A 27,749-nucleotide genomic window follows, 5' to 3' on the forward strand; every position below is an offset into this window, starting at 1 on the left:
GTAGATGCCCATTCAAAACCAGAGAAGTGTACCAATTCTATCTAATCGCATGAAACAATCCAACCCCAAATAGTAGTAAATATTCCTTGATATTCATATCGTTTATTCAATTGTATTGTAAAAAAATAAATAGAAATAAAGCGAGACCTGAGAGAGAAGAATGAGAGAGAGATCTTAAAAATGATAAAGAAGCATCTCCAATCGAGGTCACCTTGTCACTGCGCATGTCAGCGCGCCAGCTGCCTGTGCACGACGGAGGGCCGTCTTTCATCATCAGCATCCAATGCCGTCTTAACCAAGGCTGCCGAAGCTTACGTGATAAACAAGATGTCCAAGTTGGCTAAGCGATTCTACAGGCCCGAAATCTCCGACGATGCCGTCCTGGACAAGGGAGCCACGGCCGAGCTCGAAAACCGATTCGTCTTCGAAATATCCTGGGAGGTCGTCAATAAAGGTAGTAACGCGATACATTATATAATATAAGCGCTGTGTGTGTTTTGTTGCGTGTATGTGTGGGGAGGGGACCACATGATTGTAATCGCGGTTCCCCAATTCCATGTGGAACCAGGGACGCAACTATGGGGTGGGGGGGGGGGGTTTGCAGGTAAATCTGGTACGCCGGTGAAGAGGTGGGGGAGGGGGCAAATTTCACCCTTTAACCCCTCATTAAAAACCGGCACATAAATGCCTGCTTGCCCAGACTGAATAATACTGCCGTTTTAGCGCATTTGCCCACCCATTCACTGCCCCGGGGGGAGGGGGGCCTCGAGAAGAGAGGTCCCACAAAAATGAGATCTGGTTAAAATTTTCTGGAATTTAACTGGTAGGGCCTCAGAAAAATTACTTGGTTCCGGGGCACAAGATGCTCTTAAGACGGTCCATCGCCCCCACATCCTACTTTACCACAACTCAGGTCATATCGCCATGTAGCAATTTACTCCATTAATTAGTTGGGTTGGAAATGAAGGCACCAAGCTCGTTAGGGAAAATATCTTATCAATATTCTTCCCTGGGTTTGAACCTGGGACTGTGATGGCATCCTCAATGGTGGTAGACGAGCATTTTACCATCACGCCATTCACAGCCGTCTTAAGAGCATCATAGGCCTTCGGTCCCAGTGATTTTTCTGAGGCCCTGTCTGGTAAATTCTCGAAAAGTTCAGCTATTTCTCGTTTTCCTGAGGCCCTCCAGGCTGAGCCTGGGTTGGCTCATGTGTCAAGACTGCACTGACACAACTCGGGCAGCCCCCCGTTGGTTGGGCCCCCCACGCCAGACTTCACGGGCCATTTCTATAGTAAATTTATATCGCGAAAATAAAAATTATAGTAATTGTCCATCCCCTAGGGCTGGAGCCATGTCATCCCTACCCTTGGTGGGACCATACAGGGGCTTCTCAAAAACGAGTTATAGTTGAAATTTTCAAGGAGTATATGCATATAAACTTTCCTGGTGGGGGGCCTCAGAAAAATCACAGCCCAGGGAAGAAGGTGGGGCTTATGGTGCTCTTAAGACGACCTGCTGACCAATACAAATACAAATACAAATACAACACCACAACAGGCAAAATGCCCAACGAGGTGGCTGATAAAAAGATGCCCATAAAAATATGGTTGTCATATGTTTCAAAAATACAGCAACCCAATTAAAAATGCAATTAACACAAATTACAAACAATATATACACATGATAAAATATCATACAATGCCCATAAAGAATACTTATGGTTGTCTTATTCTAAGAATGGATAGCTTCTCGATTTACCCCAACATGTTTATCGTATTTCTTTTTAAACGTGTCAATTGTGTTACAATTTACTACCTCCGGGGGTAAGCTATTCCATTTATTAACAACCCTATTGGAGAAAAATTCCCTGCGACACCATAACCTTGCATTGTCCCTCACCAATCGATACTGGTGTCCCCTTGTAAAAGCAGTCGATTGGCGGTGTACTAAAAGTTCATGGTCCATCCTATCCATCCCATTGAAAATTTTGAACACTTCGATCATATCTCCTCGACACCTGCGTTCATCCAATGTAAACATATTCAAAAAATGAAGTCTTTCTTCATAACTCAAGCCCTGTGTGCCAATAAGGACACGCGTAGCTCTTCTCTGCACCCCTTCAACCAAGTCTATGTCCCTCTGTAGGTATGGTCTCCAAAACCTTACAGCATACTCCAGTCCAGGACGAACTAAGCCTCGAAAAAGCGGAAGAATGACTTTAGGAGAACGCGAAGAGACCTTTTTGAAAATGAGACCAAGCATTCTATTCAATTTTTTGACAACCGCTGAACAATGTTCAGAAAACTTAAGTCGCTCGTCAATGAGAATTCCCAAATCGGTGACTCTAGTTGCATCCGGGATAGTGACACCATTCAACTCGTAAGAGAACCGTGGGTTGTTCGAACCAAAATGAGCGACCATGCACTTATCTACGCTAAACGTCATGCTCCATTCATTTGCCCATGCTGCAATCTTGTTTAAGTTGGTCTGGAGCAACTCCCTATCGCTTTCATTCCCGATTACCCCCATTAGCTTCACATCATCTGCGAATTTGCTAGTAATTCCATCGATACCCTGATCGAGTTTATCGATAAAAAGTGAAAAAAGTATGGGGCCAAGGACACTTCCCTGAGGAACTCCACTTGTGACGTCTGTCCAACCAGAGAATTCCCCGTTCACCATAACTCGTTGCGACCTATCTCTTAACCACGATTCTATCCAATTCAGCAAGTTGCCCCCTATTCCAATCTCGTGTAAACGCTTCAAGAGTTTGCCATGTTGGACCCGATCGAATGCCTTCTGGAAATCAAGGTAAACCACGTCGACATTTTTGCTCTTACCCAAAGCCTTAGTCACGTAATCATAGAAGCAAAGGAGGTTAGTTACACATGACTTCCCCTTCCTGAACCCATGCTGATTATCCGACAATACATTATTCTCGTCTATCCACTTCACAAACTGCCTTTTGATGATAATTTCCAAAATTTTCGAGAGGGAGCTCGTCAAACTCACTGGACGATAATTAGACACCACTTCTCTACTACCCTTCTTAAATATAGGAACAACGTTAGCCAGTTTCCAATCTCTCGGGACGATACCCTCAGCAACACTACTCCTGTATATCTGTGCGACTGGCCCCAACAATTCATTAGCACCTTCCCTGAGAACCCTGGGATAGATATCATCTGGTCCTGGTGCTTTGCTTGCACATACCTTTCTTAGAAGATTTAGGACCTCCACGTCTTCCACTTGAATATCGTTGAGCGTTTTATTACCCCATGCAACACCCGTATATCGAATATCATTATCTCCATTAAAAACCGACGCGAAAAAGTCATTGAAAGCACTACACATGCCTACATTGCTCTCTACTTTTGAGCCTCCTATCGAGAGGGGGCCAACTGTCCCCTTACATCCATTATTGACGTATCGAAAAAATGATTTTGGGTCAGAGCCAATGTTATCTGCCAACCTAGATTCAACTTGCTTTTTACTATCCCTTATCGCTTTCTTCAACAGTCTTCTTTTATCAGTAAACAATGATAGGTCACCTCGTCCACTTTTATACTCTCTGAATGCTCTTTTCTTTTCAAGATAAAGGTTCCGCACGCTATCCGTGAACCATAGAGGGTGTGATGTACAAACACGCTTTTTTCGAACAAAGGGTATGACGTCGTGCAAAACAGAGGACAGCTTCGTACTAAATTCTTCCCATTGACTTACCACCCCTACTGATTCCAACCGGTCTTTGAAAACTTCCGCTAACCTTCTTCGCAAAACATCAAAGTTAGTTCTCCGAAAACAAGGAACCAGTCTTTTGTTAATCATTTGTCAATCATTTAGTTTCATCCCTGTGTTGAGGTCACTTACTTCATGCTTGTTCATTTTAATTTGTGCTGGGATTGAATAAGAGGAATATTTCCGTCGGGGGGATATTTAGTGGGCTATAGCCCAGGGTGGTGCTGTGTGACCAGGTCAGTGAGTGACCTACTGATCGATCGACCAGGTCACTGATTGACCTACAAATCGAGTGACCTAGAAAGCGAAATGTCAGAGGATGATGTCTTTGACAAAGGAGCAGAGTTTGAGAATCAATTCCTCCTTGAAATATCCTGGGAGGTCGTTAGTAAAGGTAATAACATGATGCCTTTTATTACATAATATAAGAGCTGTTGTTGATGCGTAGGGGCAGTTGGAGGAGGGGACCACACATGATTGTGCGCATCCTGATTCCGGTGTATTAATTCCATGTGGAACCAGGGTCTCAACCAGTAACGTATTTACAGGAAGGGAACTTTTTTTTTTAGCAGGGTATAGCCCAGTGTGGGAAGTTCCGAGGGGTGGCAAATTTGAGGAATGAGTCGCCAAGAAAATTTGTAGAATGGGAGAAGGGCAGCAAAATTTGTATAACCCTCAATAAATCCGCCTCTGTCAAACAGCAAGGGACTAGGTCAATGAGTGCCCAAAAAGAGTGACGAGCATGAGCAAGCATGTGAATGGCCAAAGAAATGACATATAGGACAAGGAACCAGGTCAGTGACTTACCAAAACAGTTTGCAAGCAAATGAATGGGTAGAGTGACTTTAGAGACACTGGTGTAGTTGCAGGAGTAGGAGCTGCTCAAGCAGGTTATAGCACGTGTGGCGAATTTGAGTAAAGAATAGTCAAGAAAATTAGATTAGAATGGGAGAAGGGCAGTAAAATCCGTGTAGCCATCAGGCAGCAAAACCATAAATGCATCTCTGAATGCAACTAGAGAACAGTTGATGGATCTGGTGCAACGGGTGCTAACATGATAATGGAAAATTATTTTGTGAATATGATACAGAATATGTGCTTTTACAAAGTTTCATTCCTATTCACCCCCACTGTTTCTATTTTCCCTATTTTACGGTATGCTTGTAATGAGTAGTCAAGAAAATTGATGGAATAGGAGGAAGATGGATAAAATTTCTACAGCCCACAGGCAATCCTCCATTGCTGATTGCAGAGAGAAAGACTAGGTCAGTCAGGGCCTCCTTAGCATCACAGGGGTGAGAGGGGCAATACGCAAAGTGATTTTTCTGAGGCCCTCCTACCTGACGAAATGCTCGCTCACCAGTTTACATTCCTATTTTATTATTAATGTTAAAAATAACACAAAGATCTCGTCATCAGGCCCTTAGGCATTATCTGGGTGGGCCTATGCGTTAAGGTCAGCGAGTAACTGGGAGTAACCTAGAGATTTGCAAGAATGTGAGAGTATGAGTGTTTTTCCAGATCAGTCACCAACCTTATATTTAATGGATTAAGGGACCAAAAGAATAAACTACACCACGATAGCCAACTCAGACTGTATAAAGGTTTCCTGAGTTGTAGCAGCTCTGATACGGAGAAAACGGGTGGGGTGTGTGACTACATGTCTATATATACAACCCACAAGGGGGGGATTTTGCATTGAACAGTCGTAAATTTCTAAGTGACTCGGCAACCTATGAGAGTTGCTTGGGGAGTGGGGGGGGTGTGTTCATGTAATCTGAGCATCTAGGCTCCAATGCCTATAAGGTGTTTTATTCAAATGAAATTTCAATTAGAATTTAAAATTTTCTTTGGAAAAAAAAAATCAATTTTGAGTCATTTTTTTATTGAATTTTAAGCCCCTCCCTAATGCAGAAGCTCAACATTCATCACTACCTAGAGGCGTCATGGTAATGTTGGCGTGTATGCGTATTATTTGGCTCTTGGGGGCATTTTTCCCCATCGTCCCTGTCTGCGCCTGAAGATGGCTTCATGGTAATAAGATTTGGTATTATGATTTTTGGCATCAAGTATTTAAATTGGTAGGCATCCATTAAAATATTCCATACACTGAGATTAGTTTTTTGTCAGTTTTCTCCTTTTGAGACTTCGAAAGGTTGCAAAAGGTAATTGATTGATGTTTGTTTGATGTATTGATGTGTTTTTTCATTGCCTTTGTAAAATGTATGGCAAGTTTTTTCCCCATGTAGAATAAAAATGTCATTCACAATATGTATCTTGCAATTTTATTTTTTTATCACAGTTGGTGGAATCTACACCGTCATAAGATCAAAAGCTGGCGTCAGTGTTGAAGAACTTGGTGATCAGTATTGTCTGATAGGACCTTACAATGATTCTTTGGTCAGGACGGAAGTTGAAGTCCTCGAGCCTCCAGAAGATTTCTATAAAAAAACTATACAGGCATTCAAAGATCAGGGTATTAAAGTATGTATAAATTCAGTCATTGTATGGGTGAAAATTTATAAAAATGAATGCATGACTGCAATTTATTCTAATGAATCATTCCTATTGGAATCATCCACATAATTTTTTTAAAAATTGGCGGAAACGAGCACTACTTTCCATTCTTGCAAAATTGACAATGAAAAGGATTGTTATGCCTGAACACTATTTAAAAATATTTAGGGAGAAACCCTCAAGAATACTGTGAAAAAACAAAAGATGCAGAAGTAAATATGTCAGATTTAAGGAAGAATATATTTTTTTATGGTGACAGATAAAGTACAAGTAACCCAGTGTCTGATAGAATACTGTATGATGAATATTGGCAGGTTTGATGTGTACTTCCATCCCCCTTGCATATGTGGATTATGCATTTCGGGATATCCTGTATACAATGACCAATCATAACCCAAAGAGGTTTTCCTTAATAGATATTACAATCAGGACCGCAACTAGACACTTCGTCACTCTGGCAAGCACGTATTTCAGCACCCTGTGTAATGTAAAAGGGGCGGTTAAAGTGTGAACTTGGTGCCCCCCCTAGTCCAGCACCCAGGCCAGCAGACCCGCCGGCTCTCCACCTAGTTGCAGCCCTGATTATAATCACACATGAGATAAATAAAAGAAAAATATCATTGAATTTGATATTAAACATTTTGAATTAATCTAAACTTTTTATCTCTTATACAGTAGTACCTCTCAATCTGGATGGATCCATAATGCCGGACCCTTCAACCGAAATATATATATTTTCAACTGGGGACTTTGATGTTTTTTTCACCCAAATTCTGTTTCGGTTTTTCTAATATATAGGCCTTTTTATTTCTTTTCTTTACCATTTATTTTTGGTGTCCACTTCGAGCTTCTGGAAAACAATGATAACTGTATGTCTTAATGAATGTGATTATTCAGAAAGCCAGCTTTGATACGAAAAGAAAACTTTTCTTCATTTCATTTTGTCATCCCCTTTGTCATCATTTGTACAATTATCTTACATAATGCGCCCTGTGCACATAAACTTTTCTGATTATTTAAGTGAACTTCCAATCAGGCTGAAAACGTCTAGTGATGTAGCAGGTACAAGCTGCAAATGGATCATAAGCTTTAAGTACAGCATTTCTGAGTAAGTTGAAAAAGCTAGAACACAGTACAAATATGTGTGGAGAACATGGAATCTGAAAATTCACAGTTTATACGATCTTCAGAAACAAGAAAAAAAGTTTCCTTATTTTTTTCCGGATCCAAGTAGTGACTACAAAAAATATTCATAGGATGAAGTTTTTTTTATAGATAACAAGTAACGATATTTAAATTGTAAATTATAGTTTTAAGTAAATTATTTGTTACTATACACGTGTATATTGCTTTATTTTTTTTTTTCAAAGCAAAATACGAGTCAAAGTGTTAAAAAAATCACAATCTGCTGCTTTAAATATGAAAACTTGGGGGATTAAGTAAAACTGGATTCATAATCTGGAACCAACCAGGTCCTGAGAAGTCCAGATTTGAGAGGTCCTACTGTAGTAAAGAATTCTGGTGTCTATCAACTATGTATTTGTTAAAAATGATATTTTACCTATGCAGAATGGGAACTATAAGGTTCACTAGGTATAAAACAGGGGTCTTTTCTTTTTTTGAAAAGTAATTTTGGGGGGAAAAACAATGACAAATTTATGGTTTTGTTCATAAAGTAGAACCTTGTGTATCCGAACAACTCGGTGTACTGAACACCTTTTCAACCTAACTCATTTTCAGTTTTCTATAATCAATGATGCTCAACAGTTGGTATTTTCTTGGAACAAATTGTGATTTCCTATAAGTTTATATAGAAGTCGTTTAAATTTGTTTTAGGTAGGACCTAAAATTTGAAGATAAGTTTAAAAAAAAAAACAAAGAAGCACTGTAAAAAGGACAAATACTGACTAATAGCTGAAATAAATAACTTCACAATTGGATGAAGGAGAATTTAAAGGAAGATGGAAAAACTGAAAATATCTTTTATTTTACAGTTTGTGATCCTTAGTGAAATAAGAATGTGGTATATCGTCAGATCATTTCTCTCTTACACACTCGTGAGAAAAGAATATAAGTTCCTACAGTATCCAGATTGTTCAGTTTGATAGCAAGTCTTACATTATTCAATGAAAGCATTCATGCAAGTTTGATGTTTTTTAAATGCATTTTTTCTCTCTTAGCTTAATCATTCAATCTTCTTGAAGTGGTTCAAAATCTTTCTGGAAAGCGATTCCGGGATAGAAATATATTAATCTAGTTCGAGTGACAGTTACTCATTGGATTAATTTTTGCCACAAAAACTTCTCACGACGAGGCTGTGTAATGTCAGCACGTGCATCCATGTCAATTAAAACAATTAAAATGTTTGTTTGCTGAATATGTATTCGTTAGCTAAGGCAGAAAAATATATATCATAAAAAACTTCATTAGCCATCAACTTTTTCTTATGATAGGTAGTTTATGGAAGGTGGCTTATTGATGGTTATCCTAGAGTGCTGTTATTTGATATTGGTTCTGCAGCTTGGAAACTCGATGAGTGGAAGAGAGACTTATGGGATGTTGTCAATATTGGTATACCATGGCACGACAAAGAATCAAATGATGCTGTGATATTTGGATATCTCAATGCTTGGTTTCTAGGAGAAGTAAGTGCAAATCTCCTCGGTTTTGCATTTATATCCAAAACTCTTTTCGCACATGATCACTTTTCAAATTGTTTTAACATGCAGTATAATTCATTATAACATATTGTGTATTATATAAAATTCTTAGATTCATTAGTTTTTATGAAGGCTCTGAGAAAAATTATAAATGTACTTAATGGATATAACTTTCAGTACTTACTGGTTTTTGGTTTTTATATTTTCTGTGGATTTTTTTTATCGACATTATTGGCATGTGGCACTATTTTAACATTTATTGTTGTTTTCTTTACTATTTTCTTCCTTGATCTTCCAGCTTTTTGTACTCCAATTTCCGAAAATATGTATTAACATGATTTGGTTCATGATAAAATCATATTTTATTTCAGTTTCAAAAGTTTGTGACTGAAGAAAGAGGACCTCCATTGCTCATCGCACATTTTCACGAATGGCTAGCTGGTATTGGTCTTATTCTCTGTAGAACCAGGCATTTAGATGTTGCTACGATTTTCACTACTCATGCTACGTTACTAGGCCGTTACCTTTGTGCTGCCAATTTAGATTTTTACAATAATCTAGACAAGGTATGTGGAAGATTTTTTTTTTTTTGCTATTTGTTCCATTAAACTTGTGATTTTTAGTTGACATTTTCTTTTAAAAAGAAATTGACAAAAACATTGTTCTATCAAATTTTGTTGTGCTATTGTTTTTAATGTTTTAACTGCATAGTGAAAAGCTACAGTTGTAGTGATAAAATGAGTGTTAAAAGTGTGTAGTTATTGTTTTAATATTTCTTCAAGTTTTTTTTCCCACAAATTTTAATACTGGAGAATGAAATTGCAGAATGAATATATTTGAGTATTCCTTGAAAAAAAATTAATATTTTTTCACAGTTTAATTTGGATAAGGAAGCTGGAGATCGAGGTATCTATCACCGTTACTGTATGGAAAGAGCGGCAGCTCATAGTGCGCACACATTCACTACTGTGTCGGAGATCACTGCCCTAGAATGTGAACATTTGCTTAAACGCAAGCCTGGTAAGCCTGGTTACAGACATTTTGTTCCAAAATACTTGCTGCTTTAACTTTTTTGAGTAAAGGATATTCAAGTTTATATAATTTTAAGAATATTCTATATGGGCACAATATCCTGATTCTATAAGATTAGAAAGAGGGTAAAGTTTTCTTTGATGCATACAGGACCCAACTTTGACATGAGGGGGAGGTGCTCCTGGACAAAGCAGGAATTAGGAGGGGTTTCCTGTGACTAGGGTTAAAGATGTTTAGTGTGAATACACAGTGCGTCAAATAAGTTTTAAGACTTGTCCCAGAGCGCTGGTTGTAATGCCGCTGTGAGTGTAAATGCACATACGAAACCATAACCATAATGTCCATCGTTTGCTGGCACACTGCCAACAAGTTATGCGCATTTCGTTAAGTAGCTGAGAGTGTTAAAAGTTCATTGCAGAAGTGAATTTTTTTTCATGTTGATTTTTTAAGATGGAGTAAAGAGCTGCAATTAAATTTAACGCAAAACTTGGTAAAAGTGCTTCGGAAACATCCCAACTCATGAAACAAGTTTACGGTGACTGTTGTTTAAGTAGACCAAATGTTTTTGTGTGCACAAACGCTTTTTGGACGGAAGAGATACGGTAGAAGATGATCAGCGTAGTGGAAGACCAATTTCATCTAGGACACCTGAAGTTATTGAAAAAGTACGAAATTTTGTAACAAACGATCGCTGTGCATCACTGAGAATGATGGAAGACTCTTTAAACATCAACTAAGAAACAATTCAAACCATCCTGCATGAACATTTGGGCGAAACAAAAGTGTATGCTAAATTTGTTCCACACACTTTAACCCCTGAACAAAAAGCAATGAGAAGTGCACATTGCAGAGACATCATTTCAGCTGCTGAAAACGATCCAAATTTCTTGAAGTCCATTGTTACAGGTGATGAAACCTGGTGTTTCCAATATGATCCTGAAACAAAGCAACAAAGTGCTGAATGGAAGTCACCAAATTCACCGCAAGCCAAAAAAACAAGAAAAGTTCCATCCAAAATCAAAAGAATGCTCATTACATTCTTCGATAGTAAAGGTATTATCCACAAAGAATTTGTTCCAACTGGACAATTACAGGTCAATACTGCTTAGCTGTTTTAAACCGTTTGATGGCCAGAATTTGTCACATTCGTCCACACTATAGGAGTGAAAGCAGTTGGTGTTTGTTACACGACAATGCACCCAGTCACACCTCCCTTATTGTTCATCGATTTTGGCAATAAATAATGTCTGTGTGTTGAACCATCCACCATATTCACCTGATTTAGCACCCTGTGACTACTCCTTATTCCCAAAACTTAAAATGAAGTTAAAAGGGTGTTATTTTGAGGATATTTCGACCATACAAGAAGCTTCGATGCATGCTTTGCAGGCCATTCTACAAAGTGATTTACAACAGGCGTTTGATTCACTAATAAATCGCTGTAAAAAGTGCAATGAAGCCGGAAGGTCCTATTTTTTGAATAAAAAACCAAAACAGGTATTATTTTCTTGTTTCCATTTCTTTTTATAGACCCAGTCTTAAAACTTATTTGACGCACTGTGTAAGTGTTTAAATTTTGGGACCTTTACAATTATGGTTCTATAAATTGGTTTTTACTTATATTTTAATGGTGCCAGATTGTATTAAAATAATCGAGGATTTTTATTTTTCTGTATAAAAGCATAGTATCAGTAGGTGTGTGAATGTAGAGACAGATAATTTTTTATATGAAAATTTTATGTGACAAACTAGAGGGAATCGCTCTTTTAGCTGCTCTATTCGATATTTTGAGCTTTCATATATTACATTTTTGATTATAAAACCATGAATATATATACACACATTAAAACACTTGTGGAAAAAAGTGGGAGCAGAACAATCCATATAAGAAATGGACGTGTTACCGTGCAAAAAAAAATTTTTGTGTGAATTTCATAGAATATCTTGATTGTTCAAAATCTGGAATTCATATATATGTTCGTGTGTTGTATTGTAATATACGCTTTCATGTTTTTTTGTTCAATAAAGTTTAAAAAAATTACATAAATGCATTTTATAGCTTATAGTTATTTATAGAAAATGGTTAATGTAAAATTTTTTACTTGAGTGAACAAGTTACTAAATTATCCTATAAAAACTTGAGGCATATTTTTTTGTCTTCCAATACAAAATATTTTTAAGTGAGAAAGGTATAAAGTCAATAGTGATTAATAATAATGGTGTTAATATGAAAAATTATACTTCAAATTTAAAATTGATTATTGTGCATGCAGTTTATGTATTTTCCATGTATTTTTATTCATAGATATTACCACTCCTAATGGTTTAAATGTGAAGAAATTTAGTGCAATTCATGAGTTTCAAAATTTGCATGCAGTATCAAAGGAAAAAATTCATGATTTCGTCAGAGGGCACTTCTATGGGTAAGTTTGAAATTTTGTTTTATTATTTCATTTTATAGAAAGTTGCATTTAGATTTTCTTATTTTTGTTGCATGCTATTATTTAATCATTGAAATAATTTTTCTCTCTCTCGTATATCTTGGAAGACTTTTAGTATTGAAAAGTAGGGCTGGTCTGATTAATCAGGTTGGTTAATTGATCAGTTAATGGCAGTTAAAAATTTTAGTTGAATTTAATCGACTCAGTCAATCCCATTAAAGTTTGGTTAAAATTTGAGTAAATAGTTAATAATTTGACTTGATTTATTCAACAAAATCGATTAAATGTCTTAAATTATTGTGCCAATATATAGCATTTTCAGTAAGTGGTCATATTTAAAAACATTTGAATCATATTTTGATCGAATTTTTTGGCATTGGGAAATTATAGTTCATTTAATGAAAAATTGTGATCATTTCAGTATTAAAAAGATTAAAATTTAATTTAAACAAGAGACTTAATTTAATTGAGTGGTCAGTGAAAACCTTTTTTTTAGCAAAATTACTTCATTTCTCAATGGGTAACACTGTGTTCTCTGGACTTTCTTTTCAATGGGTTGGTTGCATTCTGGTATATGGTAGTCTTGAAAATCTGAGCCTTGAAAGTTAGTTTCTGGGTAATCCAAGGATTGAAAATATTTTAATTTTCTTCTTAAGACCCTCTTTTTCCCTCCAAGAACACAACTTCATTTTTTTTCAGGAATACTACGTAATGCACATCTTTTGTACACTAATAATCAGTTTGAAAGGAACTAGGCAGCCCCCTAGCACAGAAGAATCACAACCATTTTATGGTCCTTTTGAAAAGAATTTTTTTAAGCAATTTTTTTGCTTGATCCAGCTTTGTTACCTAATACAATTTGCTCATACATTTGAGGTGGAGGAATAAAAATTAAGAGTTAGCTGTTTTTAGTATATTTGTATGATTTTCATGGATCAGTGTTCCAGAGAAGTTACGAAAAATAGAAATCATCACTAATTTGGTGTCAAATGAATGGTATTAAATTAAAATTGAAAAAAATTTACTGTGGATTTTTAATGGGTTGGAATAATTTAAGTATTGATTTTTTTTAAGGAAAAAAACCCATAACAACTGCTCAGTATATAAAAAATAGTTGGGATAAAATATAGGAAATCCCTTTGAAATCATAATTTTTGTCTTTTGATAAAACAAAAAATCTGAGACTATATTTTCACTTTGTTCACAAATGTCATTGTATTGTGATTTCACTGTTTTCATTAAATATATGAATCAGATATTGATGCTTTGTGAATTTATTTTTTTTGTATTAGATAACTAGAGTAATTATATATTTCCATCTGCAGCCATTATGATTTTGATCTTGATAAAACGTTATACTTCTTCATTGCTGGTCGTTATGAGTTTTCAAACAAAGGTGCTGACATGTTTATTGAAGCTCTTTCTAGACTGAACCACTATATGAAGGTATACCTTGAGTTTTCATTTTTTCTCTCTTCTGACCATCAAAACTTCCTACCAAATTTACTTGCATATAAGACAAGGCTTTTATGTAATTTTCACAGCCTCAAAAACATAGGTCACCCTATATGTTTGAGTGAAGGTTTCATTGAATTTTTTTTTAAGATTGTTTGAGGAAACTATAAGGTCTAGCTTGCTGCAGAAGATCGTGAAGTTACCCCAACTGGCTGCATCAAATGGGCTAATTTGATGAATGAATTAATTCAAAATGGGCTACAGCTTGCAAAATGGGTGTCAGTTGCATGGAAGAGAATGCCTTTAGAGCTAATATCAAAGTCATTCAGTAAATGCTGTATTTCAAATACACTTGACTGATTGAAGGATGATGCTTTGTTGAGTGTGAGTGAAGAAGAAAGTTTTAGCATTGAAAGTGGAGAGTAAAAGCTTCAAGAGGGACAGTCTAAGTAGACAAAAGATGACAGCATCAAGAAAACTGTTTTTTGCTTTAATATGTGCATTTATGCTGCTATATGTGAATAAACGAATTAAAGACTTGCATTAATAAATCTGGTTTTCCTTATCTTGATCATCCTTGTCCTATATGCGGATAAATATGATATAAATGCTGTCAAGTGCTTAAACTAACCAAACTTTGAGAACAATATTGTATAGTTTCAAAAAATTATGTAATTTATCTGATATAAAATTTTTTGGTTTAACATTGAAAATCCAGATGACAGCTGATGAGAGAATTTTTGTGACTTTTTTTTATAGTCAAATTTACCATTATAAAGAGAAAAAAAAATTAGGAAACTTTTTTTTTGGTCAGCAAACTTTACTTACAATCTAAAATAGTGTTAAATAGTTAAATATATTCAGTGTCACAACTAGAAACAAATATTACCTTTATCGCCTGGAGCGAGTACCTATTTTGGTGCCCCTCTTGTCATTTTGAATAAATAAAGAGTAAATTTGATGCCCTTCCTAGTCCAGCCACTGGGCATCTCTCAGATCCCTTCCCCTAGTTGCGGCCTATTAGAGCAGAATAATATTTATGCAAGTTGGATAATGCTTGTTGGCGCTCACGCTGACCTTGTATTTGGACTCAAACCCTAATCTATATAGCAAGTCCTATCTATATAGCAATATATAGATTTTGTTTACTTTAATTTTTTTTTTGAAAACTTTCCCCCCTCCCTCTCAACTAAAACGAAATTCTGAATTAATGTAATTATCAATTTTGGTTAATTTAATTAAGTTCAGACGTTACTTTTCAGATTTTTACTTGAATTACATTGTCACAAATTAATTTCTTTATCTGTATTCTTTCTAATTGACTTGAAAATTTATCTCTGTATTGCAACAGTCTTCAAACAGTGACATGACGGTTGTGGCCTTCCTAATTTTTCCAGCAAGAACCAACAACTTCAATGTGGAGTCCCTAAGAGGACAAGCCATTTCAAAACAACTTCGAGACACTGTTCAGAATGTGCAATCAAAAATAGGGAAAAGAATGTTTGAAATTTGTCTCAGGTAAGTGTTAGTGAACTTCCCATGTCTGCATTTGAGAACATAAAAATATTTGTATGACCATATTTTTAGGAGAGACTAATGTGGCATGTGTGTGTGAGAGTATATTTCATTATTATTTAATCTGTTTCACGTTCGTCCTAAATCAGCTTCTAAAAAATATAAGTTTCCTTTATCTTGCTGTGAAAAAATTATTAAAGTACTTATAGTTTTACCCTAAATTCTTCCGATTGACTTACCACATCAACTGATCCCAACCAGTCTTTGAAAATGAGCAGTAGTAAGATGTTGGAATCCTGCCTACCTTTAAGATATGTTTGGAGTAAAACTATGTAAGGATTTAGGTGTGGGGAGAGAGGTGAATTTAATGAAATACGAAAGGGTTTTTTCAGCCTTTGCCAATATCCTTTACTAAAGCTGGCAACCCAGAGGTCAGGTTTAAAACTATCAGATTTCATCTTAGTTTCTGCTTTGTTATTGATGTGCATGTATGTTTAATTTCTCTTTAGAGCAACATTTTTGCTAGAGCACTATTTTTTTTAGCACAAATTTTTGCGAGCAGTCACTTCTAACTGGAAATTCCTGAACAAAAACATGTAAAATTTATTTGCATGAGAATTTTTTTTTGTAAATGAATACACACACTAAAAGAAATAGAAGATGCACATTTTAAAAACATTTAAATTTGGGGGTATTTAGTTCGAAACACATTTTTTGTGACTTTCCGTCTATATTTTGTCACTTTTTAGTATATATAATCCAGGTTCTAGTTATTACACAATAAAAAAATGCAATATAATATAAAGAAAGAGTATTGTATTAGGACTATCTTGCTAACTGGCAGTGTAGAGGATTATGCTTGATCCTTTGAATGAATATAGCGTAGGCTCAACTAAACTGTGTCTTGCACTTTTAAGCCACACAACTTGTTAATCTGTCATTTCAGATGTATAATTCACTTAATACAGTTCATTTCAAGTTATATAATTCAATTGTGTTATTTCATAATCTTATTGAAACTTTCTTCACACTTTTATGAATAGTAGCATAATTATTTTTTGCATTTCTATTGCAGCGGTAGGATACCAAGTAAAGATGAGCTTTTGCAACCAGAAGATATTGTCAAGCTAAAACGTTGCATTTATGCATCACAGGTAAACAATGTATTTTGGTCAGACACTATGAGAATAGCTGATAATTTGTGTGGTTAGTTCAGTCATGTGAACTCATCTTTAAAAACAATTGCATAATGAATTAGGATAAAGGTAGAATTTTCACTAAATTGAATTACTCATCTTTAAAAACAATTGCATAATGAATTAGGATAAAGGTAGAATTTTCACTAAATTGAATTACTGGTACATTACCTACAAACATGTATACTGCTCATATTCACAACTGAGATGATGGTAAAGAAATACAAATACCACAACTGACACAAAAAAACCCAACAAGGTGGCTAAAAAGAAATGCTCATCAAAAAATATGGATGTGCCAAATATAACTAAAATATAGCAACCCAAAATAAGAGCAATTATCACAAGAAAACAAATGCACACTAAATTAAAACTAATAAAAACAAAGGATCACGATGAAATAAAATACACTGCCCATAAAAACTTGAGGTTGTTTTATTTAAGTATGGATAGCTTCTAGATTTTTTCCCCCAATATGTTTATCATATTTATTTTTTTGAACGTGTCAATTGTATGTTAGAATTCACGATCCCTCAGCATCGAAAAATAGAACATGACTTGTAAAGGACTTAAATTGTGTATTACATAACCCAGATGTCTTTAACGGGTGACACACACTGTAGGCCTTATTTGACATTTTAATAAGTGCCGTGTACCCCAAAACAGAATGCCTAAATCTGTGAACAATCTGAGAGAAAGAGCAGAAAAAACTGCAGAAAAAATGGAAATTTTCTGCTGTAAAAATCCCCATATCAGTCGGGCTCGTTGTGGAACAATGCAAAACATTCTGCTTTGGGGCCTGTGCAGGCTGCTAAGCTACACTACACAGATGTTACTAAATAGCTTGTGGGGGGGGGGGGCTGCAAGAAGCTTGTAGACTATGTATTAAAGACTCCTGACTTAACCCATTAGCATCAACAAGCAGAATACTCAGCAGATTTATGTTGCCCCTTATCATCAAAGTGAAATAGCCTGTGAAATGGTAATTGTTCCTTATGGCCAAAATTGGAATAGTCTGCTCATGCCAAAGGTCTCTTTGTGCTAAATGTGGCGATTGCTTCTCCACGTAAAGGGAAAATACTTAAGACTATAATTTGGTTATTTTCAATTAATTCAAATAAGTTCAGGTACTATGGTTTTTCCTTTCCTTGGCCAAATTTTCTAAAAGTTGATATTGCACCGATTCATAAAAACTGCCGCTGTAATGGTCAAGTGGTCATAGTGATGGACTCACATCGTATGAAAACCCAGGTTCAAACTCTATTGATGTTACAGTGGTTCTCAATTTTGAGACAAGAATGCAAGCCGATCTCCCTGTTAAAAAGTCTTGCCACAGAGAGCAACAGGTCTACAATGGTACAAATATTCAATCATTACACTTCGCTTGTAGTTTGAAATATAGCTGGCAGGGATATAACAAGCATTTCACAAAAACAAACTTCACATTAGGTACACAACACATACCTGCACAGCTTCCAGCATGGCTCAGGTCTTCTTCGACCACCTGCTTTGTATCTCTTCATTGAGACAGAGCAGCGGGCCATGATCTGGTTATGAGGCAGAGGTATATAAAAACTAGTTTCACTATTCCGTAATGTTGATTCAATCAGAAGTAAATTGAGCTAATCATATTTGTTAAATAAACATTCAGAGTCTATATGCAAATGGGTGAAGTAAAATGCTCAAATAAAATGTTCGAAGAAAAATCATTTATGGAATGTTTTAGACACATTTAATAGATTTTGTAGACTTATTTTGTATATTTGAAATGCACAGTTCCAACATCACTTATTGAAACTTTTATTTTCAGCGAACATGTCTGCCACCCATTTGCTCACACAACATGATAGAGGATTCTAATGATCCTGTACTGTGTCATATTAGAAGATGTTGTCTCTTTAACAATAGAGAAGATAGGGTGAAGGTAATATATAGGCTTAAAATAACCTAAACCTAATGAGTATCCTTTGCACTTTCACTTAACCTGATTAACTCTGTATATGTGCTGTTTCCTGATGGTGATTATTAAAAAGGAAAAAAAATCATTTTCTAGGTCTTATTTCATCCAGAGTTTTTGTCTTCCACAAACCCACTTTTTAGTATGGATTATGAAGAATTCGTACGAGGATGCCATATAGGCGTTTTCCCGTCATATTATGAACCTTGGGGCTACACTCCAGGTAAATTCAACTGTACTATATTTATGAAATTGTTTTTTTAATTTAAAGGACCAATCATGTTATCATTCGTCAGAGTCACATAAACCTTTTTTCTTCTGATAATTTCTAGCTGAGTGTACCGTGATGGGTATACCTAGTATTACAACAAATCTGTCTGGTTTTGGTTGCTTCATTGCAAAGCATGTCGCTGATCCAATGTCATATGGTGTTTATATTGTGGATAGACAATTTAAAAATGCAGAAGAATCTGTGCAACAGCTGGCTAGGGTGAGCTTACGATAACATATTTGAAGCAAATTATGTAAAATGAGAACATTTCAATTTTTTTTGCTGAACATTAGTTCTTTTTCCTGAAGATTTTAAACGGTGTATCTTTGAGCTGTATGTAAATTATAAGGAGCCAAAACTGTTATGCACTGTTACAAATTAGTAAAACCCTTCTTAATGGACGCCCCTCTTTTACGGCCAAATAATAATTTCCCCTTATATAATAAAAGTATGGACTCATGATTGGAATGAATGACTCAAGAATGGTTTGTTCAACATTCCATGATATTATATAAATTAGGTTCACAAATGGTATGGGTCCTTAATGTATTAAAATGGAAATTTGTTTTCCTTTAACATCATGGCTGATATATTATGAAAATATATATACAAGTACTTGTTTTCTTTATCAATAAAATAAACAGCACGTAGCTCTATTTTTCAGTAGGTTTGTTGTATGCATCTTCATATGGCAATAATACTTTAAATAGTTTCCAGCCATTGCAATGAAAATATATCTGGACATATTGTTATGAAATTTGTATTTTGATGTTCAATTTCAGTATCTTTTTGACTTCACATGTCTGTCAAGAAGGCAGAGAATCATACAGCGCAACAGAACTGAGCGCCTGAGTGATTTGCTTGATTGGAGAACTTTGGGAACAGTAAGTAACATTAAATATTTCCCTTGGTTATAAAGTCAGTGAAAAGATCATTAGTTCTTTTCAGTTTTGATTATTTGAGCTGCAATTGACAAATCCTATTGTATTGGGCTGTCGGTTATTAATAAGCATGAATGAAAGCTTGAATGAAAATCATGATTATTTTATTTGGGAATTGATAATGTACAGATTTATATAGAAATCTCTATGCAGGGTGTTGCCTAGAAGTGGTGACAAACTGAAAGGGGTGATATTAGGCATCAAGAGGAATGAAAATTGCCTTAAAACATGATATCACAAACCACATTTAGTCGGTGAAAATCACAAAAATACTAATAAAGGGTGTGAGGTCATATGGGACATAAAGACTAATAATAGGTAGAAAAAACATTTATTTGACAGCATGATTACAACACAGCTTGTGGTGTACAAAATAAAGTACAATAATAAGTGCAAAAAAATTAAAAGTACAAAAACCATTTACTTGGCACCATGATTACAATACAGCATGATTTACAATATAACGTGCAGCACAGTCCAATGTCAGAAAGTAGATGAAGAGAAATGAGAACAAGAGTTGTTAACACCACAGGCTGTGTTGTAATCATGCTGTCAAATAGTTTTTGACAGCATAATAGTAGAGTTTTTCTATTTATTATTGGCCTTTTTGTCCTACTCAATGTCACACCCTTCATAAGTATTTTTGCGATTTTCACCGACTAAACTTGGCTTGCAATACCATGTTCTATAGCAATTTTTGTTCCTCTTGATGCCTAATATCACCATTCTTGAGTTTGTTGACACTTTAAGGCAACATTAATAAATTTACTGGATAGCTTATATTTTCATTAATTGGCTCTACATTAAAAATTATTTGAAAGAAATCTTTTGATATAATGGAGTGACTTTGTTGTGTGGAAACAATTATATTTGATTTTCAAGTAAATCATGTGATGAATCAAAAAATACTTTTGAGAGCTTGCTTTCATATCAAAAATGAAATGATGATTTTCTTTCTATTTGCAGTATTATCGAGCAGCTCGTGAAATCGCTTTATATACCGTACATCCGGAGATGTTAGATAAGAAAGCATTGGTAATTGAATCTTATTTTATTATTTGTGATTTCCTTTTCATGATTTAAAATTCATGCATTTGTTTATAATTGGATGTTTTAGCAATCACTTTGGGTCAATTTTTGAGAATACCATTTTAAAAAGTGTCTCAATCTTTGAGCTTAATTGCAGTTAAGAAAGCATATTTGATCAACCTACACAGTGTATCAGTAAAAATTACCTAAAGTCAAATAGTTTATACACTAGGAAACCAGAAAAACTGGTTGAGTGGACCTTCAGCTCCGAAAGCCCATATCAAGGAAAGAACGTTGTACAGTTCGCTCTCTGACACTTATTGATCTGTCAAGATTGAAATTTGTGAAATTGTGTTCCCAAAAGTTAAAATTTTGTTTCCAACACTAAAATCTAAAGCAATTTGAGGCATTGTTGCATGTCTATCTTGTGGAATAATTCTTGCCAGCCATTGATGATCAATTCCTTCAGGGTCTGTTACTACACTCACCTCTGCTGGAAATTGTTTTTCCTGGATTACTTATATTCATAGTACTCTTGTGATGGTCGTGTGTGAAAATCCAAATTTCATCTCGGAAATCCTGTGACCCACCTCAAGCGTTGACTACTATGTCACTAAAATCGTGATAACCTGCCATTGTAGCAGCAGAAAATTTAACAGCTTCCTTAGCTATCTGGATTTTTATATAGGCACTGCTGGCTGATAGGTTTCATTTCTCCCTTATTTGCATATGCTTGTCTGTACCAGTTTTTATGGTTTCTCAGTGTATTTTCAGTCCTGACTATCATAAATTTTTGTTTTATGTCTGGTAGCATGTTCAGGATCGAAATGATTATTGAAAAATTACGATTTAAAATTAGAATTTTTCAGTTCATACATAGTGCTCACTGGAATTGTAAATATCTCTCCATACTTCAATGGATGGCTGTTTTCAGGGGCGATTTAAGAGAGAGTGTAAGTTGCACACCCCTTACACACACTCTTAAGTCGACAGGTAACGGGCGACAGCTTAGACCTCAGTTAGACTTCAAAGATTTATAAAATTTCACACACTAAAAATTCACATGACATCGTGCTTTTAATCCATACCTTGACAATGGAGATGTTGAGAAAACTTGAAGGAATAGACAGCCTGAGACTCGTGATACCAGAAACAATATACAATCTATCGGGGTCAGCTCGAGACAATCTCTACCGGTGCTGAACTTTTTTTTACTCTTCCTGCTTATCCCTTCCCCCATTCGTCTTCCACATCCTGTGTCAGGGCCCCCAAGCCAGATTTTTCATGGGGCTCCTTCTACAGTTAATTTATAGTGTAAAAAAAAAGAAGATAGTCTCACCTCACGGCTTGTAGCCCTGTCAGCTCCTACCTCACAACTTATCCCAACAATTTGCTAATGAAAACAGTTTTTTTCTTCGTCTTTTCATCTTGGATTTGATGTCCCTCCAGAGTGGACAGAAATCATTTTCTTTGATTTTTTTAGGTTGATAAAACTTTTTTCATTATTTTCACCCTTTGGGGTCATTCAAGTATTACGTTAGCATCAATGGGGGGGGGGGGTTCCGATTTTCTGACTTTTGATGACGGGGGGGGAGGGGGGGATTGGATGATGCTTGCTTCATCAACCACCATATATGAAGCATTCTTAATGACATCTTATTAACTAACATTCTCCCTATTGATAAGTCCCCTACAGAGCCACTTTAGTAATCTCTAAATGCTTCACAGATCCTCCAAGTGCTCTGGAACTGTGCCACGCTGTTGCATGGCGATCTCAAGTGATCCCTAATTATGCCATGGATCACTTAAGTAATCTGGGAATGTTCCACTGGAACATGAGTGATGTAGAACCGCACTGGGGGCTGCTTAAGTGCTCTAAAACCATGCCACATGTCACTCAAGGGATCTCTAAATGTGCCACGGATCGTTTAAGTGTTCTAGAACAGTGTCGCAGGTTACTTAAGTGATCTTTGAATGTGAAAATGATCTTTGAGGCCTACTTCAGTGATCTGAAAATGTGCCATGGGTCATTTAAGCGATTTGTAAATGTGCCGCTTAGTTCATTTTTATAAAATTATGTTTGAGGGCTAGCCACATCAGATAAACTTCAGGGCCACATTTGGTCTGCAGGTCAAGGGTTTACCATATGTGGCTTAAAGGGTGGGTCACAATGAATTTCTTAAAGAGTAATTTTGAGTTCAAATAGCATTAAAAGTAACAAATTGGTTATAACCATGGCCTCCACAAGGGGTGGGCTGACAAGGTTCCAGTCCTGGGGCCCGGGACGATTTTTACCTTTTTTGTTTTTTCACACTAAATTCATCATAAAGGGGGGCCGTGAAAATTTGATCGGGGACCCGCATAAAATCCTGGCCTGGGGGCCCGGCTCCAGGATGTGGGGCCATGGTTATAACAATATAAAGGTACTTTCTTTTAAAATTTTAATTAAAAAAAATTTTTTTTTTTCCTCTGGGGGTGCACACGAGTCCCCTATACCACTCTCCCGCGTACGTTGCTGATCCCACTAATATGTGTTAGGAAGTGGGGGCAGTGGTGATGAAATTTTGCTGACATGGGGGAGGGGGGTTGAGAGTTTTGCTGATGGGGGTTAAAAATGGCTAAAAATTTGCTGACGTAATACTTGAATGGCCCCTTTAGCACCCCTCTCAAGCAGTGTCCGCACCTCATGCGGTAGCAATGGTTTGCATGACTCAAGGGTCAAATGAAGGCAAAGGAAAAATTCCACTTTTCACTTTTCCAGTCTCTGGAACACCAAAAACACCTTTTGAAATAAATTTCTTAACAGTCACCTCATTATCTTTAACAAATAACTCTAAGTGATGATGGCTCTCACCAGTAATTGCTGTTTTGAGAATTAAGTTATCTGGCATTATTAAGAACGACAAAATAATTCTGGACCAAATAGCAAAAAAAAATCTGCTTTAAAAATGGAACGTGGTCACAAACATTTTGCCAGAAAAACAATGGTGTGCGGTCTTCTCCTAGGGGAAAAAAAATCTGGCTCATTTTGTGGTCCCCTAGATTGGAGCTTTGTCAAACTTCCACCAGGGTTGCTTTTAGGTTTGACGCATGAGGTTTCGCACCCAGATGGTAGGTAAGCTTGAGCTGGCTGTGCTGCATCTGTTTAGGTTATGTGGATACTCCAACTGCAGGCAACCTTGCGAGCATAAGCATTTGGCAGAATTTGGCAGTCTAGTAGTAGTGTATGTGGAAATGGAAGGTGATAAGAATTTAGTGTAATTGATTGTGGATACCTAAGCATCAGTTCCATCTTCAACCAGAATAGCAGCATTTGTTGGGCACAGTCGTTCTAGTGTCATAGAAAAAAACCTATAAAAAAGTAGCAAGAAAAAAAGGTACAGTTGCTTTATCAGAGGCAGAACTGCAAGGATGTATAGAAGATGGTAACACATAGTGAACTGAAATAACACTTATAGAAAGTGAATTTACCAGTTACATCTTGAAATCATAGCTGCAATAAGACTATATAACCCTAATGTTCTCGTATCTATTTCATGGTACCATGATGTATATCCCAACCCATCCTCTGTGCTGAACAGGGACAGCTAAGTATCAATTCAGTGAGCACTCGATGCAATATGAATGAACTGGAGGATAAAAGTGGTTAGTGCGCTGTAAGTGCCGGAACGGAAAATATTAGGAAATCGCGCAAAAAAAGTTTTTGCAGCCTGTAGGGATGTTTACATTAGCTGCCTCGTTACATGCTCTTTTGAACCTCTTAAAGGACATTATAAAGCATTGCTCATTTGACACTTTAATGTGAAAAGCAGCTTTTGACTTTTTCTTTTGGCATTTACAATTTTTACCTTTCAATTTTTGAATTCTAGTGTGTACTTTGAAATTGTATGTATTAGAAAAAATTAGTTTGAAAGAAACTTTACAAATTTTTATTATGAAGAAAAAAAAATTGTTTTCGCATGTTTAGCCTACAAAATTCAAATCAGCTTTAGGGGAATATGAGTAGCGTTGAAATTTTTTTTTCTATGTATATAATATATATTCAACTTTATATTTATCTTCAGACAAAGAATATGGTTGTCGCATATCCCAGACCAATGTCTGAGCCTCCATCTCCACTGAGCTCAAGAGCGTCTACCCCGGCACCCTCTGAACACGGTAGTGATGATGATCAGAGTGACACAGAGGAAACGGCAGCAGCTGAATCACAGAATGCCAGCCTCGAAACACCAGTCAAATCATGATGACTATATCATTTATAAAATGGATATTTCTTAATTTCTCAGATTTCTAAAAAATGCATATTCCTGCTACATTTTGCGTCAAAGGCTGATCATCCTTGCTCTTCGCACACTCATATGTTGCTAATCATTAAAATTTACCTTATTGGAAAGTTATTGAAATTTTATAGTTGTTTTAGATATTACTGTGTCAAAATATTAATGTTTTTTGTTTGTCTATGACAAATAATTGAATCAGTCTGATTAAATGATTGTTTTTTAAAATGAATTATGATCCATGAAGTTTTAGTATCGGTGAAAAAAGGCTGTGGTTAGATATATATTTTCTTTGAAACTATCATATTCATTTAAAGGCATAATTTTTTATCTTTGAAAACTGAACTTTTTATCTGATAAACATTAAAATCATTACAATATTAAGGAGGAAAAGTATTTTTTTTTTGCTGTGGAGAAATACAGATTTAAGTTGTGCTTTTTAAGAATATTTTCCCTGTGAATTTTAAATGTTTTATTTACTGTGTCATTTTAATATCTTGTTGTACACAAAACTAGCATTATATTGAACAAATTCAGGCCAGAGAAAGTATCATGCCTTTGTGCTACTAAATAGCATGTGTACCTCAGGCATTATGATGGGTATCAATACACTTTAACTAGCAGTAAAATTCAATTATTGAAATTTTTTGTTTGTCATATTGGGTCACGTCTCAATAATAAGATTCAAATTATGCGATTAAAGGTAGGCATTATTTTTATACCTATTAGCTGTCACTAAAAGTTTGCCATATGAATGTATTTGAAATGTGCAATATTATTGGAAGAAAAATATTTTTTATTTAAATTTATGTATTTTAGGTTATTTAGAATTCAGGTGGCAGTTTTGAATTAAGATTTTAAAACATAGAAAGGCAAACTGTAGTTGAAGTTTGTTTAAAAAAAGCAATTAAAATAACATTTTTGGCATACTTTTAGAATTTTTATCAGCCATGTAATATAAAGTGCTGTATGTGCAAGGCCACAACTTAAATCAAGAATATATTTTGTTAGTCGTCGCAAGCATGCATTTAGATCAATCTTAACACTTATAATATTAAAATGAGTGGTTGATGGAAGATGGTCAAATTCGCTGCATTTCCCTGGTTTCCTTTTAGTTTTGGCCAACCTGTATTCGTGTCAAATATGATAATTGAATTCAGCATAGGCGTATAACTTCATGAATGCATTGAAGAATTATTGTGTGAAGAAGGGAATCAAAAAATATATTTATAAAGCATTATTGAATTAAGGGTAGGCATCTCTCTGCTTTTTTTGAAAACTATAAGAATTTGGCAATTTGTATATGTGAATCGGGAAAATTTATAATTTAAGTTCCATTCAAATTTCATATATATGATAAAAAAAAAAAACTATGGAATTGTGCTATAATTTTTAAGAATCATTTTCTGTCGAGTGATTTTTAGACCATAATAGTTATCTTATTCACATCTTTCAGTGGAAGAAGACTAAAAAAGGAACTTGAACTAGTTATTGCAATTTCATTTAGTAATTGCTTTAATGAGGATTCTTGTCATCGAGGAACTGTACAATTTTGAGATATTAAACATTTTTAATTTTAGAAAGCATTCAAGATACTTTGGAACAGAGCTCGACAAATCCCTAGCACCAAAACATCATTGTGACTAGAAAATCAGTTTTGATGCCTGACATTTTCTAAATGTATCTCAGAGTATTAAGTATGCAAATTTGATTTTCTAATCTCATTACATTATGTCTTTTAACATGGGAAGGAGTTATAAAGTCTCAGAAAAGTAAAAAAAACATTTTTCTCGAACAAAAACCATGCTTCTAAGAAATTTGGCTGGTGCACAAATATTTGATTCGTCAAGAACTGCAGTTAAACTGCTATATAGCAATTTGTTATCTACACCAATATTACTCGTTGGTCCAAAGTATTTCCGATAATGTAAATTATATTGCATTTTTAACGATAAATCTTTTAAAATGTTGATTTTTTCTGGTACCTTAAACGATTATATAGAAATTTCACTGTATATGAACTGTTAATGAATGTGATAAACATGCTGACTGATATCTTCCTATGTCATGTGATAATACCGCTGATAAAATAACTAAGTAGTAGTTTTTTCCTTTGTATGTGAAAAATATATGATGCACAGGCGTTTGTGAAGGTCCATTTATGTGCAATTTTTTTTCTTATGAAGACTATTCTATAATATGCAGTAGAACCTCATCATAATAGACTGATAGAAGCTATATGAAAATCATTTTTTCTGTATGTTTGAGTAGAGAGTATTATGTCCATTTTTGTCAATATTGGGATAATACTATTTGGTTGCTGTATTTTTATTACAGTATACATAGGTATAGGCCATTAAGTCCTATTTCAATAAATAATAGATATTCACTTTCTATGGAGCTAGCTTGTTTTATAAAGACATACTAGAAAAAATCTTGGAACGGCTATCCTGTAAAATTTCCCTTTTGGCACATGGTGCCTTTACTTCCAATATAGATATATCAAATGATAAAAAGTATTCAACAGTTTGAATTGAAAAGGATGTGTATGTATAAACCGTATTAATCTTTAGAAGGTTGTGTTTCAGGTTGATTACTTACATTTGTTGGTTTGAAAAAAAAAATTTCCTGCTATGCCCCAAAGATGAATATGGCGAAAACTGAGATGTACATCATGGAACTATCGGTGGCTGCTATAGAACAATCTTGGAAACAAT

General features: G+C 35.4%; 1 protein-coding gene across 1 annotated transcript; it reads left to right on the forward strand.

Moving 5' to 3' along the window:
- Glys (glycogen [starch] synthase) lies at positions 1-27,646 on the forward strand. The gene is made up of 15 exons (XM_089255372.1): positions 1-454; positions 6,044-6,225; positions 8,712-8,903; positions 9,290-9,484; positions 9,794-9,938; positions 12,256-12,373; positions 13,717-13,837; positions 15,198-15,364; positions 16,437-16,515; positions 18,368-18,481; positions 18,611-18,737; positions 18,847-19,004; positions 19,568-19,669; positions 20,693-20,761; positions 24,820-27,646. Exons 1-15 carry the CDS (start codon positions 181-183, stop codon positions 24,997-24,999), a joined length of 2,223 nt encoding a protein of 740 aa, XP_089111498.1. The 5' UTR covers positions 1-180; the 3' UTR covers positions 25,000-27,646.
- Positions 27,647-27,749: the final 103 nt, after the last annotated feature.

This window comes from Pholcus phalangioides, unplaced genomic scaffold (genome assembly GCF_987345545.1).
Source record: "Pholcus phalangioides strain wild (caught in Gottingen) unplaced genomic scaffold, Ppha-v1.0 ptg000042l_1, whole genome shotgun sequence".
NCBI classification, from domain to species: Eukaryota; Metazoa; Arthropoda; class Arachnida; order Araneae; family Pholcidae; genus Pholcus; species Pholcus phalangioides.